General features: G+C 42.0%; 2 protein-coding genes across 6 annotated transcripts; both read right to left on the bottom strand.

The window, feature by feature from the left end:
• Nucleotides 1-559: 559 nt before the first annotated feature.
• LOC136506087 (disease resistance protein Pik-2-like) lies at nucleotides 560-8,092 on the bottom strand. 5 transcript variants are annotated; one of them, XM_066501213.1, is made up of 6 exons: nucleotides 7,363-8,092; nucleotides 7,217-7,278; nucleotides 6,447-6,888; nucleotides 6,039-6,368; nucleotides 4,027-5,952; nucleotides 560-3,511 (listed from the first exon to the last, which is right to left on the bottom strand). In XM_066501213.1, exons 5-6 carry the CDS (start codon nucleotides 4,887-4,889, stop codon nucleotides 2,257-2,259), a joined length of 2,118 nt encoding a protein of 705 aa, XP_066357310.1. In that variant the 5' UTR covers nucleotides 4,890-5,952; nucleotides 6,039-6,368; nucleotides 6,447-6,888; nucleotides 7,217-7,278; nucleotides 7,363-8,092; the 3' UTR covers nucleotides 560-2,256. The 5 variants fall into 5 exon arrangements, with proteins under 5 accessions (XP_066357310.1, XP_066357309.1, XP_066357312.1 ...); XM_066501212.1 differs by having other exon boundaries at nucleotides 4,027-6,368; XM_066501215.1 differs by having other exon boundaries at nucleotides 4,027-6,308; nucleotides 6,475-6,888.
• Nucleotides 8,093-8,546: 454 nt separating this feature from the next.
• LOC136504751 (2-isopropylmalate synthase A-like) lies at nucleotides 8,547-14,298 on the bottom strand. Its single transcript, XM_066499740.1, has 12 exons — nucleotides 13,279-14,298; nucleotides 12,447-12,660; nucleotides 12,275-12,355; nucleotides 12,053-12,142; nucleotides 11,868-11,954; nucleotides 11,333-11,433; nucleotides 10,758-10,791; nucleotides 10,565-10,639; nucleotides 10,177-10,260; nucleotides 9,959-10,093; nucleotides 9,086-9,231; nucleotides 8,547-8,989 (listed from the first exon to the last, which is right to left on the bottom strand). The coding sequence occupies exons 1-12, from the start codon at nucleotides 13,992-13,994 to the stop codon at nucleotides 8,848-8,850; spliced, it is 1,905 nt and encodes a 634-aa protein (XP_066355837.1). The 5' UTR covers nucleotides 13,995-14,298; the 3' UTR covers nucleotides 8,547-8,847.
• Between the last annotated feature and the right edge of the window lie 4,955 nt (nucleotides 14,299-19,253).

The following is a 19,253-nucleotide window of genomic DNA, read 5'->3' as shown; positions in this document are numbered from 1 at the left end:
GCATCACTCCACGCTTATTCGAAGTATGGTTTATAAGTTGCAGATTGGTAGAGTGGTGTGGTAGAAACGTCGAGGAGCTGTACAAACGAAGAGAAGGCGTGTTAGGAGAAGCGGAGTTGATCCAGCTTCTGTGTTTAGCACAAATAGGGGCAATGAGCATAAGCACTACTCTGAGCTAATGCTATCATGTCCATATGGAACCAAACACTAGCTGAGCTAAATATTCTAGTGGGACAATCCTCGTAAAAAAAGGAAATGTGCAACCTTCACGAGGAAGAAAGGAAAACACCAGCGTTAATCCGCTGGAACACCAAGTTCACCGATACCTCACTGCTATAGCTTCTTTTGTGTGCTTGGAAAAAACACACGGCTTCACAAATACTATATTCAAGCTGTACATCTTGGGCATCCTTTATTAACTGCTCATGTTTTCAGTGTCCAATGTTTACGGCCGTACTTTTTTAACGAACGAACAGTGTTTTTCTCTCACAACAAATAAGCGAACGGTACTTTCAGTCATAGCTTTTCAACGAACCTCATCTTTCTTTAGCCACAGAGTTCTAAGTAAGTGGCCTGCGCTTCCGAATTACAAATTCTATGGTTTATATATGGTACAAATTGGCCACGAGTATGGTATGGTATATGAGATACAGAAATTGTACACTACATAGGCCCAAGACTTCCTGCCTGTCCTAAGCTGAAGGGCCGATCTTTCCAGAAATCTTGAACAAAAGGAACGCGACCAAGCTCATTCTGTGCTCGGAACGCTTGCGGTCTCAGGTACCTCGCTGCTGGCTTTCACGGCGCCAGCAAAACTGCAAATCTTGTTCAGGGCGCTCAGGTAAGCTCTGACGCTGGACACCACAATGTCCATGGATGCCCCGCTCCCACTGAAGTCAACAGACGCGGAGCTGCGGTGAGAGAGAAGAACAGAATAGCAGAGAGCATGGAAGAAATGGAAACAGATTTCAAAGGAGCTGATGGCGAAACAGAGGGCATGCCGGGAAGTAGAGCCGAGGGGGAGCAGTGGAGCTAGCGCCGAGCCTGGCCGCCGGGCCCGGAGTGGTTGCCGGCGGAGGGAGGGTGGAGGTGCTCAGCTCAGGGCTCTTTCCTCTCCGAGAACATGGCCGATAACTTTTGGGCCTTGGATTGGAGGAAATTTGTTTGTCTTTGATCACCGCCTCCGTCCTCATCAAGAGATGATCAAGTATATCATTCATTCATGCTGAGATCCCATATCTTAAGTTTGAAGACCCTTACTTGCAGCCATGGATTAACACAATGCAACCAACTTTCATAGTCAAGGATCGACAAACAATCACAATGATTGCTTCAAGAAATTTGAGGACCTAAAGAAAGAGCTTAATATTGAATGAACTTCAGAATTTGGATTCTCATGTGTTTGCTTGACATCAGATATATGGACCTCGTCACAGAACTTAGGATACATGGCCATAACAGCTCACTACATCGGTGCAGAATTCAAGATCAAGAAAAAGATTATTTGGTTTAAAGAACTAGAATATGATCCTCACTTGACGTTATTATTATACTGATGCACTCTTGATAGCTCAAAAGTTGGATTGTTGGGGTGCAGCTTAATTGCAACCGTGATCATGTGTTCCACAATATCTGTGCGCCAGATCTGAGCACCTCTATAGATAACCTTGACAGCGACATGTTTCAGGCAAGCCAGATTCTCCAGGCCAATATCAAAACCACCAGCATATCTGCTCCGTGCGCTACAGAATAACTTGAGCCTTTGAAGTTTGGGCATCACGCCTTGAGTGAACACCAGCCAGTCTCTTGTATAGTGCGCAAACTTGAACTCTACTAGAGAGCGGAAGGGCTGATCAGCACCAACCACCAGCTCTTCACTGGCGGTACCATAAAAACCTAGTAGCTCAAGGAAGCGTAGCATGGGCAAAGCTCCAAGCAGTCGGAGGTCAGCCTGCCTTAGAACCTTCACCTTGATGGATAGACAAGAGAGTTCAGATAGGGAAGAAAACCACTGTGGCAACTGAGACATGACCACATAGCCTCCTTTGAAGCATTGGAGATGTGCAGGGGCCCTCCATTGATGCGACATGCCATCTAGATCTAGGGAATATTGCCCTTCTTCATCTTCAAATTGTACAATCCGAAGGTTGCCTAGGTTAGAAAAACTCTGCAAAATGATCTCCCTAGAACTACTCTCATTTCCTCCTAATCCATATATGGTCAGCATCCGTAGTTCAGTAAGCTTACCTAGCTCAGCTAGAGTGTGTGGTGATTGTTGTCCGCGTCGAGCACCGACAGCTCTTGCAGGGAAGTTAGATTTCCAATCCCATCAGGAAGTTTCAATCCCTTGTACATTAACAGACGTTCAAGCTGTCCTAGCTCAACAATACTTGCTGGGAGTTGTTCAATAGACGTAGCCCACACATCCAATGTCTTTAGAAGCTTTAGCTTTCCAATCCCTAGTAGAACCCCTGTTTCAAGCTGGCCACCTAACTGTAGATATCTCAAGTTGTGCAACCTCTCTAGATCCTCAAGATGATGATTAACACTGCCAGGAACACCCATCAAAGATAAAACACGAAGAACTGAAAACCTTGACAGAGGTGGCATCCACTGAACCGCATCGCCAAAAACAACGAGTGGCCTGGCATGGGACATGTTTACTGTTGCTGGCAGTATCATCATTTGTTCTTCCTTGATTTCTGTTTGGTCGCCAAGTACCTTGCCTTGCAGTGAAGATCTTCGAATCTTTAACTCTGGAGGTACGAGGCATGAACCTTCTAATATAGTGACAAAATTCTCTCGAGTTGAAAGAGAAATGATGAGATCAAGTATCATATCATGTACTCGACAAAATCTCGCGCTGCCTTGTTCATCCATGTCAACCGGCTGAATCATGCTTCTGTTGACAAGCTCGTTGAAATACCTCACTCCAAGGTCATAGAGATTGCTACCCTGTTTCCCATCAATAAAACCTTCTGCTACCCAAAGCCTTACCAACTCATCTCTGCAAATATCATGATCCTCGGGAAACATGCTCAAATACAGTAAGCAAGGCTTTAGATGAGAAGGCAAATCACTGTAACTAAGATACAATATCTCTCGCATGTTCTCAAGACTCTTGTCCTTCTCAAGTCCAGAACCCATGGAATTGTAGACACCATACCATTCATACTTTACTTTGTTTGGTATGCTAGCCAGCAAACTAGCTATAGTAACGATAGCTAGTGGTATTCCACCACATTTCTTCAAAATCTTTTCTGTTACATCCTCTAGTTCATAATGAATTTCCTTTTCCTCATTAAATATCCTCTTATAAAGCAGCCTTTTGGAGTCCTTGTAAGAGAGAGGGTCCAGTTCATATATTGCCCCATCCACAGAAGAGAAATTAGCCACGTTGATGTTACGTGTTGTCATAATCACTCTGCTACCTTTATCCTGGTCAATCAGAGCACATTTGATGGTGTTCCATGCTTTTTCATTCCATACATCATCGATTATGATCAAGTACCTACGGTTTTCCAAGAGCATCAGTTGCATGTTTGGTAATAAAACTTAAAAGTGAATGCAAGCCCACAATACTAATAGAGCTAAAATACGATGAGCCAGTAAGAAGTAAGATCGATTTACTAGGCATGATAGTGGTAGCGTTATATAGCACACAAAAAATAGGGATTATAATTATATGCTCAAACATAGGGATTATATGCACACACAAAAAAAAGACAACTCTGCCAGTGAAAACATAGGGATTATAGCCTTATATAGCACCCACTAAAAATAGGGATTATATGCAAAAGAAACAATACCAATGACGCAAGAACTGTACCAAACAGGGCCTAAATCAAGGGGACACTTGATGCTAGGATGGGGGAAAGGGAGGCAACTAACTGTGTCGTCTTGTTTGTTACATCAATCCACCTAATTTGTTTAGTGTTCATGTTAATTAGGCTAGTGATCTTGTGGCTAAGCTAGTCATGTTCTATTATCAGAGAAATCATAATTTCACATATGGCGCATATATACCTCTTGTCCATGATGAATTCTCTGATATTCATAATAAGCTCCTCAGGGTCCTTCTCTCCCGCATGAGAGCACGCATCTCTGCTAACTTGCCGTAGTATGCTGCTGAGAATCTGCTTCATGTTGGGCCTGACTGACACAGAGACGAAAGCTTTGCACTGAAACTGGTCACCAAGCTTCTTGTACACCAAACTGGCTATGGTTGTTTTACCCAGGCCTCCAACTCCAACTATGGAGACAACCATCAGCTTCTTCTGCGCACCCTTCTGCCCCCGCGTGAGCAAGCTGCAGATCTTCTCTGCGGGGCCTTCGGTGCCGACAAGCACGGCTGCGTCTTCAAAGATTGCCGGCAGGCGAGGGTCGATGGCCGTTGATGTATCTGCAGGCTGCGTCACAGAATCCCCAAGCCTGTACCTCTCGCGCCTGTCGGCGACCTCCTGGACGCGCCTCCTAATGTCCTGAATGTCCTCGGCGATGTGATGTCGGATCTTGGCTTTAGTTAGCAGTCCCATGGTCCTGTCAAGAAACCTTCTGAAACTGAAACCATGCTGCTTCTTGGCAGTGGCAGTGGCACACCCAGACCCAGGAAAGCCGAGCCGCACTGTGAAGGCGAAGGCGTCGACGCTGTCCTCGATGTCGTAGCACAGCTCCTTGAGGTCCCTTGCCCAGATCTTGACAAGATGATCGTCGGTGTGGTGAGCCGGCAGCTTGTTGGACACCATGTACAGGGCGGCCTGCATGCTCTCCATTTCTGCCTGCAGGAACCTGATCTCCCCCCGCACCGCCGTGTGTAGCTTGTACTCGTCGAGGAGAAGGGAGCCCAGCTTGGGGAGGAGGCTGCTCAGCGCAGCCATCGCGAGCTCCATGCCCTCGCAATCTTACAGGCTTTTAGGCACCTTTGCTCCCTCTGTGCTCCGTGTCGGACTCTTGGTTGTGGGTTTCAGAGAGGTGGATTATTTTGCTGCCAACTGCTTGCTACTTGCGCATATTTATAGAATACTTGTGATTGGTATGGTAGCCACCCAAAGTGGGGATGGATGAGGATGCCTAACCTGCTAGCCATACTGGTGCAGACGCATCTTCTTTCACCACCAAAGAAAAGCTTATCTTAACTTTGGTCCTGACATTCTCTGTTCCAGTACCTACGTAATAATTTAATGGGACCACAGCACAATACAGAGCCAAGGAGCCACAACACCAAAAGCCAAAGAGCAAGTTCCTGTTGAGGCATCCTGTCCTGTTTTGGGATGCTGCCACCAAAAAGACTCCAATTGATCATGCCTTATCTGGTTACACTTTTATCCACCTCAAATTCACGTCACATGTACTAAAATGGATTGAGGCCTTTCACTTGTATCTATTTCAATCTCCATGTACTGAAGTGGATTGGTGCAAAAAATTAACTAATTTTCACCTCACACCACCCAACATATGTGGATTGAGGAGGATACGAGTGCAGCTCAGAAATAGAAATTTAACTAATTTTCATTCCAATTCGCTCCAACACACATGAATGTAGGCTTGTTTAGATACACTCGTATTCACTTCAATCCATGTGTGTTAAAGTGAATTGAGATAAAAATTAGTTACTTTTATATCTTAATCTACCTCAATACATGTAGGTTGAGGTGAATATGATAGTGACCAAATAAGACCTAAAGTGGATACAAGTACAGCTAAAAATCTCTCGTGAATGAAATTTTAGACTAGCTGACCAATTTGACAGAAAATGAAAATATACAGGTGCTAACTTTTCCGCAACCATCATCAATCAGCAGTTGTTATTTCACTGGTAGTACACTTTTGCGATGCCAGTGGCTGTGGCCATCCCCCAGCCGGTTTAGTCTGCTGCCGTCTGTGGGTCCCCTCTGGTGAAGGACGCATCCTGCTTTGACTTTGCTACGTTATTGCTACATTTTCTCACTGTAACTGTACAGCACAATGATAAGCATAATGGTATAAATTTGAGTCTTTTCCCTATGTGCCATTATAAAAGTTTCAAATTCCATAAGTACCATTAAAAAAGTTGAGCGGACACGGGTGCCATTGGTCTGAACTTTTTTACCCTCCACGTCACTCCGTCCACGTTTGCCTCTAACGGTGTCAAATGAAGCTGAGAAAAGTCAGAACTGCACTCCGGCTAGAGTACCTTGCTGAAAGTTGTGTTTTCCTCTAGTGCCAGTCCCTGGCTCTGTGTTTTGGCGCCAAACTGATTGGCGATGGTTGTACACAGGGATTTTCTAGTAACTGGCTGTCATGGACTCATGGAGTATTACACGCAGTCACTGAGCCAACAAATTAGCGAACTGATCACTCAAATGTATTACTGTAGACGATACTTGATACTGGAAGCAATCCAAATAAATGAATGAGCAATAAGCTGAACAAATTCGGAACAAAATGTTTTGCGAGTTTAAGAAAACCTGAAACAAGCCTGCTACACCCACTCACCCAGCATTCGATCACACCGAAAGCCTCTTTTAGTCCACCGTGGAGTAAATTCAGACTTCGGACTCCTACGGCTGTAGTTCCTGCCATTGAGACCTGGAAGGCTGAGACAGAGCAACTGGCTATCCACTTCAAGCAGCTGCTTTCCTGTTTGTGAGCTTCATTCAACTAACAAGGATACACCATAGCAATCATAGATTATGTTGGAAATTAATGGACATGACGATGAGACATGCAGAATGTGCACCCTGAATGATGAACAGAAATATTTCAAATGTAGGATACAATTTGGCCAACACAAGTCGCGGCAATGGCGATGCCAGAAAGAATAGACCTGAAGCAATTTAACTTGAGGTTGGTAACTGAAGCAATGCCAACTCCAAGTAGCAAGACCAGCAGAGAAACTTGATTGTCTCACTGCATATAGCAAATCATATTATCATAACGATAAATGAAAGGAACCAGCCTAGTTTCCTGAAACAAAATGATACTGACTGGGATCAATAAAAAATAAACAAGTTAAGCATCCTTTTAATTTATCCACTGTTCTAGTCAGGGTAGTTTTAGAAAAAAAATTCTAATCACCCTAATGCAAAGAAAAAAAAAGGCGGCAGGAAATCTTTGTTGTACAGTGGAGAATGTTGTATTGCCCAGTGCCTAATTTTATACACTGTTTTGGTCTGAACAGAATACAATCAGAACATCCAGTAGATAGGCAGCACCACTCATGATTTTTCTAACTAACCTGAATCTTTTCTTGAGGAATATGTCTCCAATAGTGAAGGGTATTATGGCCAACTTTGTCATCTGTAGAACATACTGAAGTTGAGCATGCGCTGCCTTCATTTTCAATTCAATCAAGGAAAAAAAACGAATGAGAAGAGGACTGACCTGGTAGAATCCAATGGAATTGAATCCTAAACTAAGGTTCAGAAGGCCAATCGAGGTTCCATTCAGATGGGATGGAGGGAGCGTGCACCTCTGCTGTCCCTGCGGAGTTTCCCCACGGCCACCTGCGCACGGGGCTGTGCGCCGCCGCTGCACTTAGACGCCGAGCCGGCCGGTGAGCCCCTCCACGGCACCCTCTGCCCACCTGGCCCCTGCTCGCGTCCCTTGGAAGCCGCCACCAGCGCCGCGCTTCCCGTGCTCGGCTGCCGCAAGTCCACCCGGCCGGCCGGCCTGCCGCCGCCACCTCGTCCCGCCCTGGCCACCGCTGGCGGCGCGCGGGCGAGCTCCGCCCCGTCGTCGCACATGACAGAGAGGTGGGGAGAGGTGGAAGTGAGAAGGACAGTCTAGACATTTTCCATGCCTGGTCCCACATGACAGAGGCATGAGACCGTTAAAACTCAACGGAAGTGTTTTGTAGCCTCACATATTTCACATTGGAAAAGGCATGAGCAAATACTAGCATTTGAAATTTGGATTTTTCTAAGCAAATGAATTTAGGGCCGATGATTGTAAGCAAAACTTTACTTCCCATCCATGCTAAAACTTAACAAAACGAGTGGGCTCTTTTCACTGATATATATCACGAAAAGTTTACGATTCAGAAACCAAGGAAGCAGCAAGAGTGGAATGTGTTCGATATCGTCGCACATGTATTTCATGGCCATATGTACTTTTCAGTTTATAATTTATAGAGTACGATTTCTGACTTCGCATAGAGTGTGAAATGACTTTGTGATCTAATTATTCGCTTATGATGGAATTTTAGGATAATTTTGATCCCTACAGGACTGCAAAACTATCTTAAGCATATCATGTATCAACTCGATTTAATAATTGTGAATTAATAAAATCCTTCCTTTATCAATAAAAAAACATTAACCGTATCATAGACAAGTTATGGTAAAATAGTCATAATAAACATGGTTGTTATGTTATGAGCTATTTCACATCAAAACTTGAATTATATTATAAAGGTTTGTGCTTGGTGAAGAGTGATAATTGTTTACAAACGAAATGTTGTAACATCATGTTTAAAAAAAAACATTTTCTTACAATAGTACAACCACATGCCTTCACAAATATTCAAGCTGGCATCACTACACAGTCAACACTCATATGGATGACGATTGATGGAGCACAGTTTTTATCTTGGGCATCCTTTATTCACTGCTCATGTTTTCAATGTCTAATGTTTACAGGCTATAAGCATGGATAATTATAAATGACCTCATCTTTCTTTGGCCAGAGTTCTAAATGGCAAGTACCTCCAAAATACAGATTCTATGGTTCATATATGATATACAAACTGGCCACGAGTATGGTATATGAGATACAGAAATCGTACACTACATAGGCCCAAGACAAGCCTGTCCTAAGCTGAAGGGCCGATCCTTCCAGAAATCTTGAACAAAAGGAACGCCACCAAGCTCATTCTGTGCTCGGAATGCTTGCGGTCTCAGGTACCTCGCTGCTGGCTTTCACGGCGCCAGCAAAACTGCAAATCTTGTTCAGGGCGCTCAGGTAAGCTCTGACGCTGGACACCACAATGTCCATGGATGCCCCGCTCCCACTGAAGTCAACAGACACGGAGCTGCGGTGAGAGAGAAGAACAGAATAGCAGAGAGCATGGAAGAAATGGAAACAGATTTCAAAGGACTGTTATAACCTGAAGGAGCGATTGAAAGAGCGGCTAGTCAGGGCATGTTTGGCGTTGATGCTCACATCTCCAGTGACAACGACTCGAGTTGTTGCAATTGCGTCAATGCCTTCTGTGACTGATGTCATACTATATTCTCGGAGAATGGTTGGAATCTGCAGATTGTTAGTCCAATAAGATTTCTGTTCATTGTGATCGTTCACTAGTCAAAGAAACAAAATAAATGAAACTGATGAGTTAGGTACAATCCCTGTCTGCACCAGTTAGTCTATTAGTGCTTCTCTACTCCAGACTGATAGGAGACAACCCATGTTATACTCAATATGGTGTTAGATGATTAAATATTTGACCTTTCTTTTTTTTACAACCCCAGTTATTTTCTAGTTAAAATGGCACCATAAAAGAGTAATGTGCCCAATTTTCAAAGACAAACAGGAAGTGATGTCAATAGAATATCTATCTCATGTCACATTGTATAATACTGCAGCTTTTGAAATAGGCCTTGGTGCCTTCCCAAGCAGCACAACTGACACTTCTTTCTTTCTCAAGCTGCTAAAACATACTCAGACACAATGCTCTAATAAATCATGGTAATAATCACAAGTCATGTCCCTGTATAGATATAATTTTATTTTTGACATCAAGCCAGTGTATCATCTCTTGAAATTCATCTGCTTGTGATAAATTTCATGCAAATTCTAGGAAAAATTGTGGGTTATCATGATGACAATACAGCCAGAGGTTCATCCTGATACAAGTATTTCTCGTCCTTATCGAGAAAAAACGAGTACTTCTATTATTAAAAGAAAATGCAACATTCATATCTTTCACGTTTGAAGTAGTACCAGTGAAAGAAAGATTAAAAGTGTGGTGGGAACAAACCTGGATTATTTGGTCAACAGCCTTGTAAGCTGCATCGACTGGACCTGTTCCGACTGAACATGCTATTTTCTCCTCTCCATCTGGCCCTATCAATTTCACTGTTGCCGTAGATAAACTAAGTGTACCACATGTTGCCTGCAAAAGGATGAATCGCATTTCAAGCTTAGCTTATCATGTTTCTGCTAACCAAAGTTTAGTAAACTGCAGCTCAACTATACCTGTACATCAGCAAGGGACCAAATAACCTTAGGCTGGAATATCTCATCTGACAATAACGCTTCTAAGTCTTCATCAGTTACACGCTACAAATCGGAACGAATTGGTTAATTTCCATGTGTAGAGCATGTACATGTTATAATAAGATTTGATGAATATAAACAGAACATGAAAGCAGCCCTCCAAGGAAATGTAATGATTAAATTAAATATGTAATGTAGGGGGGAAAAGGTGCCCAGAAAGGAAGGTGGAAACTATTAATCAATGCATGCAATTTTCGAAAGATTATAATAAAATGATGGAGTTGACATTGGGTAATAAAAAGGTGACATCGCCCAAAAAGGAAGGTCGCATAAGAAATAGAGTAAGTACATTTTAAAAAAGAGTCACCTTTTTCTTCTCTGCAACCTCTTTGTAGCGTTTAAAGAAGTCCTCAAACTCCTTGTCACCGATTTCATATCCAAGCTACAGTTTGAACAATGAAGATCATATCAGGTAACAATAAGAACTGGAACAGGGAAAAAAACTTGAACAGAAAGCCCTAGTTGTGAGTAGAAAAAGAAAGAAAACATCTAAGCTGTACCTCCACTAGCTTAGATCTCACAGCATGTCTTCCACTGAAAGTAAGAAAAGAAAACGAATGGATAAGATTCTCAAATTTGATCTAATTTAATAATTTATTGCTGTATGCATGCCTAATTGCATTGAGCACAAAATATCCAATTCAACTAATCTGGAAGTGTATGAAAATATAGCAAACAAAGAATTTCAGAAGCGTAATCCTGATAAATAGATTAATTAAAGACTAAATATTTGATCAGAAAATTCTTCCAAAGAAAAACTATCAAACTTCCAGTTCAAGAATATAGTACATATAGTATAATATAAAATAATAGGATTTATGTTGTAACTAAAGTCTAATGCTTTGTACCCTACAACAACCAATACTTTTGTAGTTTTGTAACACTAACCAACAGCTACTACCGACCTAGTAGCCATAACATACAAGCATTCAAAATTTAAGCATTTGGGCTCCTTTGTTGTAGCATGAACACTGAATCAGCAAAACTATGAAGATGAGAGAAGTCTCCTGGAGAGACATCACAACAGAATATTTGAGAAAGTGAAGTAAATAGGGAAAGGTGTGTTGCATGATACCTGAGTTTCCCAAGAACAATACCAAATTCATTTGCACGTGTTAAACCAATATCATCAGGCGATATAATTTCATAAGTTCCTTTATTTTTAAGCATGCCATCCTACAAAACAAAACAAAAAAGAATGAAAGTAAACATAAAGAATCAGTCCACTCTTAAAAAAACACAGTTTAATGAGAATAGTTAGGTCCTCTTTGGAATGCAAGAATTTCACAGGAAACCACAGCAAACATGAAAAAATCCCACATTCCAGTTTCCAAAGGGGGGCTTAAATCATACATCTATGAGATCAACAGTTACCAAAATTTAAATATCTTAGAGGCTCAGAGTGACGAAGCAAGGTGAAACAACGGTTGATCCATAACAATGGTGAAAATAATTATTTACAATATATAGATAAGTTGCATTGGCAGTTGAGAACAAACTACCAAGGAAGTGAAAAGGAGCAATGCTATTTATTTATTTAGAACAACCAACCCACCACGGCTACAATCGCAATAAGTTGATGGTAGTAAGGAGACTGCAAATGTGTTTACCTGATGAATTCCACTTTCATGAGCAAATGCATTGGCACCAACAATAGCTTTATGTGGTTGTACGATCAGTCCACTATGCTCTTGTACCTAGAATAGTTAGAGCATTTGTGACAGAAAATCAGTCATCTGAAAAATGTATAAGAGACCAAAAGGAAAACAAACAAGACAAGATATGATTATTGTACCATTTTGCTTGTCAAAGTGATATGTCGAGAATCGATTCCAGTATAGAGACCATTTAACAGTTCTCTGCGGCATTTAATTGCCATGACAACCTGTAAAGGAGATAAGAAAATATTAGGCATGTAGAAACACCTAATCAGGCTAATTCAGATTCCTCTCCAAAACCCATCAGACTACTTTGTAAGGTACTGTCAGCAGATAATATGAGTAAGGCATCAGCTCACCTCCTCCAAAGAAGCATTTCCGGCTCTTTCACCAATACCATTAATAGTAACCTCTAACTGCCGTGCGCCTGCACGAGCGCCCTAAAGTTAAGTCAAAGTAGTAGCCCCATTAAGATCACAACAATGACAATAGTTATACAAAAAATATAAATAAATAAGGAAAAGGTAGTACCGCTAATGTGTTGGCAGTCGCAAGACCAAGATCATTCTGGCAATGAGTGGAAATGATAGCGTTTTCAATTCCAGGAGTGTTTGCCTTTATATCAGCAATTAACTTCCCAAATTCATAAGGAAGATTGTATCCAACGGTGTCCGGGATATTGAGAGTCGTAGCTCCAGCTTTTATAACTTCGCCTAGAATATGATACAAGAACTCTCTATTTGACCTGGATGGAAAAGTGAAACCAATCATGGCACAGCCATACGGACACGGGAAAAAAGGCCATTTCTTTGCAAATAAATACTATGAAATTCTTTTGAAGGTATCCCAGAATGAGCTAAACCTTCATCATCCTTTTTTGCACCAGCAAATTGTCCAATCCCCAAAAAAGAAAAAACAAATGTAGTACCTTACAAGGCTAAACATGCAACAAACTTTCAGTAGCCACCAACTATTATTACCCTGTTTTGATTCGCTAAGAAAGTTGCCTTCAGAATGTAGATACCCTGAAACTCCAAGAAACACTACTCTGCAAACTAAAAGAAGCTGGCTACTACTACTTAGCAGGAATGCACCACTTTGCCTCAAAATCAAGAAATCAACTTAAAAAAAAAAATCAACTCCTATTCGACTAAATTGGGACCGTTTTTGTGTATGCCATATTACTTGTTGATTTGTGAACTTCCAATGAGATGAGTTGGAAATCTTAAACCAGCTCATACTTTTCTTGGTACCCAAAAAAAAGGACCTTTATCTACAGGCTTAGAGGCTTTCAGATTCGGAAAATGCAGCTAACAAATCAACCAAAATCTGATTTTTCACAACTGCAAATAGTGGCACGTACCTGCCGGCGTCCTCGGGGCTGAACTCAACGTCAGTGCATCCGAGGCTGCGGGCGTACGCCACCATCTCCCTGGCAATGGTCACCACCTGCTCGGGCGTCTTCCTGAGCTTATGCTGCATGTGGATGTCGCTGGTGGCGATGAAGGTGTGGATCCGGGGCCGGCGCGCGTGGCGCACGGCCTCCCACGCCGCGTTGATGTCCTTCCTGTTGCACCGCGAGAGGCCGCAGATGACCGGCACGTGTGGGACTGTGTCGGCGGCGCCGGCGTCCTCCCCGGTGGAGGCGGGGGCGGTGGGGTTGCCGACCTCGATGGCGATGGAGCGCACGGCGTCGAGGTCGTCGGGGGAGGAGGCCGGGAACCCGGCCTCGATGATGTCGACGCCGAGGCGGGCCAGCTGGCGCGCGACGACGAGCTTCTGCGCGCTCGTCATCGTGGCGCCCGGGGACTGCTCCCCGTCGCGCAGCGTGGTGTCGAAGACGCGCACGTAGTTTGGGTCATCGATGCGGTTCGGGACGTACTCCGGCCGCCGCTGCCCCCGCGGCGGCGGAGGAGGCTGCTGCTGCGACGCTCGGGCGGAGACCGCGCGGACGCGGAGGCAGCGGGCGGCGGAGAGGACATGGCCGGAGGAGAGGACTGGGGATGGCAAGCGGGTGGCTTTTGGGGCGGGGGTGGAGCAGAAGGGTTTAGCGGGGGAGGAGAGCAGCGAGGATGCCATGGTCGGCCGTCGGCGTGGGTTTAGTTGACGGCGGCGGCGGTGGACATTAAATTATTGGGGAAGGAGAGTGGAGAGTCCACTCCAGTCCTACACGGCAGACGGGCAGAGGCAGATGAATCAGATATCTCGGACGGGGATGAGGATGGCGCCGATGAGGTTTCGTGGGCGGTACGGACTACGGAGCCACGGAGCGCGCCGGTGTCGTGTCGTTCTGAGCAGAGCAGAGCAGAGCAGGCGCCGCGGCGGCGAGCATGCGAGAGTGGTGACCGGGGCGAGTCCGAGTCCGTGTCCGTGCGCAACAGTGCACTGCACGCACTGAGCACAGCAGCAGGCACGATCCCACGAGGCTGTGAAAGCCAACGGATTTCCTAACCGATTTTTGGATTTGTGGGACTCGGATAAGATCCCCTTTATTCTATGACATCGAAACATCTACTACGGCAATCAAAAAGTGACGTGACAGATGCGATGCAATCAGGAGTGGTTCATCTTGTTTTCATCGTCTTTCTTCATCTTCTCATCGTCTATTTGCATCACCGGGGCTAAATTGGCTAATACTACTCCCTCCATCCTAAAGTCTAAAGAAAATACAGTTCTAAAACACAATTCCAAATTTGGTAATCAATATAAAGTTTGACCAAACTTATTAAGAAAGAGAGAGTAAAATTTATTATACTCCCACATTCCAAATTATAAGAAGTTTTTGCTTTCCTAGTCAGTAGAAAAAAATATATAATTCTACAATAGAAGTAATATCTTTTTGTATCGGAGTGATAAGCATATTTCTTGTAGGAAAAAGTAGAATTTTATAAAATTTGGCTAATAATTATTCAAGTTATATACAAGTTTTAAAAAAACTTGTATCTATAGTTGTATTTAAAGTATCTCTAAGTTGATATTGTTTTCTTTTTGGCAAATAACAACATGTTTTAAGATAAATGGATGTTCAAAGTCCTGTACTCCCACATAACTTAAGGAAATTCTCAAATGGCGTGTGTGCCCATAGATTAAACTCAACTAAGGTGTTTCTACTCAAAATATGGTTTTCTTTTTAATAATTTTTTGCTAAATCTAGAAATTAACACCTCGTTGCACTATATTTTAGTATACATTTTAGAAGTCACAATGCATTATATATTTTAGGACAGAGAGAGTATGTATGGCTTTTCTCGTATCAAAATTCACTTATCAATTTGGGTGGGGGAGTAGTTAGCTCTAAACATTGGTGGGTCTTTATCGGAGTAGTTACGTTGACGAAGACGGCCACTAAAACAGACGGTCCGAATTTCATATTGGCCATGGAGGACCACACGCTAAAATGGGTTTTCGCGGAGGGTAAACAACGACATGGTTGTCCTTTAGCTTTCCTCAAAAGATTGATTCTAAACGGCAAGACTTCAGCAATGGATCTTTAATCTTTGGATCATATATTCAGTAATATGTCAATATCGTCTCGAGAAGTCCCTGTAAAAGCATTTTTCAACCCTTGAGGTTAATATAAGAACTCCATGGAGGATCGAGCAACGGCGGAGGCAGAAAAAAATTAAAAATAGATCGAGCGAGTTGTAGTGAGAAAACTGAAGCTAAAGCATAGAAACTAATTCGCACTGCATTCACATATCGCAACAAAAAAATTAAGGAAAAAAAGTTACAACCACAAAAATTATGGTCCCTGATCCTGGTTGGTTGGCACGTTGGGATACGAACACCGGTGGATATGATAGCAGTTGAATGATTGGTTGGGCCGTTGGGCCTTCATATGGCCTGCTGCGCGACAGTACCAAGGTGGCAACATCAGGCCCAGCCAGGCTGCCACCTATCTTCTTCTCAGTCCTGGATGCATGGCGGGCTTGGCTCAGCAGCCATCAAAGAAAGAGATCTCTCAAAGAAATGGATGTGCAAGGACCCAAGGAGGAAGGAGGAGGGTGTGGGAGTAAGCACGCTACTCCCGAGATAATGTCATTGTCTTAAATCAAATATTTTAAACTTTAACTACAGATAAATTCTTTTGGGTTTGAGTTTGGAAACATAAAAGTGATATAAGTAGATTCATCTCGAAATGTAGTTTCATAAAAGTATATATATTGACTATATTTTATAAATATTTTATAGCAAAAAAATAACGGTCAAAGTTGTTTTTTTGGAGATCGTGTCGCCGTTCAAAACGATATTCTTTAGAAAACTGAAGGGAGTAGTTGCTAGTAGCCGCCGCTAGGGTGTTGGCTCCTCCTCTGGAACCAAGGGTGCCAAAAAAAAGTCAAACGAAGGCATGTCTTTCTTTGTGTTCCGTAAGTCACTTTGCTGACTCTTTAGAGCAAGTATGATAACAAAATGCTAAGGTGAAAGAGAGAAGGAAGGAGGGAGAAGAGAAGTGGGTTGTAAGCTTACGACCGGTTTGGGCACAAGAACCAGGAAACTCTATGTGAGAGACAAGTGTATCATGTATTAACGGTGAAAAACTAACTACTATATGGGTGAGCTGAGAGAAGGTTGTAAGGAACCTTACAACCAGCCGGGTGTATTATTAGTCTTGTTCTTAGTCGTAGATAGTGGAGCTCCTAAATCGTTGTGCTCTTCTTTCGCTGTTTAAATATAATAAAGTTCAGAGTCAAGATCGAGTGCCAAACCAATTCCATACTTATATTATTTCTTAAAAAAATTGTTGGAATAAAAAACTTACAGAAATACACTTGTCTCGCTAACTCAAATAGCGAGATTTAAATTCCACGAAATGGAATTTAAGTCTCAAAACCAACAACTAACAACTCAGGCCCGAAACAGGGAAGCAAAAGGGCGAAGCTAGAGGCCTACCTCTACGATTATATATAATAATCAAATTTTGATCCAAACAAAATTGATTATATGATATATTTTTATAATCAAAAGTCTTAATTACAATAATCTCGTAATCTTGCAAGTTATAGGAGATTATGGATGCTGAAAATCCAACTTCCCCCAATCCATTGTCCAACTTGCAAAACTATATAGGATAAGATAGGAATTTATCACGTTAACCAACCACAACCGATCACCATAATCCAGGGACCCAAACACTCTGATTATTATAATTCATGATCCTCATTATACTAATCTATGCATAATCTAGATTATAATAATCTAGCTATGATAAAAAGCAGGCCCATAGTTTGATCACAATGGGTACAAAACTCAAGGAGAGGATAGACAAACCCAAATAATTAATATTTATAGCTCATGAAAGTATCTCTAAACGTTCTCAAAAATTAGATTTCACTCTTGGAAAATATCCAAAAAATTAGAAATTTTCCAAAAAGTTTAATTGATGTCAATACATTTTCAAAAAATTTGGAAAATAAAAACATGAGATGCATCTAGCATGAGCGCATTCACCATTAATGTATGTTAAATTCATGTTGGTTGCAACTCATATTTTTGTTGTACACAGTTATTAGAACACATTTAGACATTGGTTAGAATATGGTTTGGGAAACTTTTTTTTTGTTTTTTGAGATATTTGTTTTCCATTTTCCAGGACCTAAATCTATTTTTTTTGGAAGCCCATATAGAATTCTTTGCAAGCTATAAATATTTTATTTGGTTTTGCCGTGTCCCAACTCGATTTTTTGTAGCTTTTTAGAAGTTTGGAGATATTTTTAGTTTAAAAACCTAATCTGCTATTTACTGGATTTTTAAAATAAAATAATGAAACCGTGTTGAAAACCGTTCCTAAAAAGGGTAGGGAAATAATTGAAATAAATTTGCAAGTTGATAGGTAAGGTGTTTACTTGTAGAGTTAGACTATGATGATAGTTTATTTTTTTACGACGAAAAAATAATTATATTAGATAATAGCTAGGTACATCAACATACTACAAGCACTATGGATTACACAAATATCCAGAAAATTTATTTTCATCTAAATTGTACCCACACTGTGAATAGCTGCAGATCTCAAAACCAAACTTGTCCGACGCTTTACAGTATGGATATGATCACACAGGCAAACACTTGGTAAAAGATCTGAGAACAGATGTCCAACGAACGACGGCCAATCAGAGAGATAAAATGGACTTTTCCCTTATGCATATCAAGCATGCGTGTTATTGGATTGGTGGATCATCCGTCTGCTTCAAACTAGCCCAGCTAGTTTACACTGCTTGGAAAATTGTTTGGACATGCTGGCTTGGGACATTGTCCAAATGTTCGTTCTGGTTAGCTTGAACTTATAATTTGTGAAAATAAAATCTATAAACAAAAATTTCAAATCTTTAATTAATTTTGAATGTTGCTAAAAACTATGATGTTGTTTTTTGTGTTCTAAAGGACTAGTTATGAGTATGTCAGCTCCCTGCAAACAATTTTTTTTTTCTACAGGAGATATCTGTAGAAATAAGAATGCATCATGACGTTTGAGACTCCAAAGAAATTGCATAATTAAGAAAAAAGGAAAATGCAGCGTGACATTTGAGGCTCTAAAGATATTTCATAAATGAAGCTACCATGTTATGCTCGTCAAAGCCTCATAACATAATAGTGTTTATTTTAATTTATGTAATAGCTTCACTCTTGTTCGCGTGGATGAAACACACAAAAATATCATTTAGTTTTCTCTCATCCAGTCAGGGTCACATAAAAGCATGGCTCCTAGCTAGCTAGGGGAGGGGGACTCTATGGAGTAAAGAGGCCGGTACCGAAGTACTTTGGAGTAAAGAGGTACCGAAGAAAGAAATAAGTTACTCAGTATACTCACAATATGACTGATGATCTCAATGTGAGGGAGTTTACGTTGCATCCTCTCTCTACCTTCTGCCGCCACGCCTCGACAGCAGCGAGGCCGGCCATGAGAAAGACCATGGAGGCCGCCGCCACCCATATCAAGAGCTTCAGGGCTCACCGGTTCCATCTCCTCCGCCCCTGATGCGAAAACTAGACGGTGTATGTCTAATAATACGAAGAGTATGTCTTATCTTCTCTATCTCTATGTTTTCTGTTATCTATCTCTAACTCTTCTCTTCTTGATCTTTCCATCTTTATCTTCTCCTCCCATTGTGTTGCGCTCACCCTCTATCCTCTTTCCCGTCATCCTCATTTGCTCCGTGTTGGAACTCGTCATAGGCTTCTCTGCCGTTACTTGCTACGCCAACCTGTCAATTTGATGTTCCCTGGCATGTGACAATGTCACGGGCCGATATAGCCGTGACGAGCTACGGAAGAGTCAGGAAGAGTCCAAAAGCTAGGTTTGCTTATAAGTTGAGTCGAGTCCTCCCTATAAATATAAAG

Source organism: Miscanthus floridulus, chromosome 14, assembly GCF_019320115.1.
Source record: "Miscanthus floridulus cultivar M001 chromosome 14, ASM1932011v1, whole genome shotgun sequence".
In the NCBI taxonomy this organism is placed as follows: domain Eukaryota; kingdom Viridiplantae; phylum Streptophyta; class Magnoliopsida; order Poales; family Poaceae; genus Miscanthus; species Miscanthus floridulus.
This window is presented reverse-complemented; position numbering and strand designations above follow the sequence as displayed.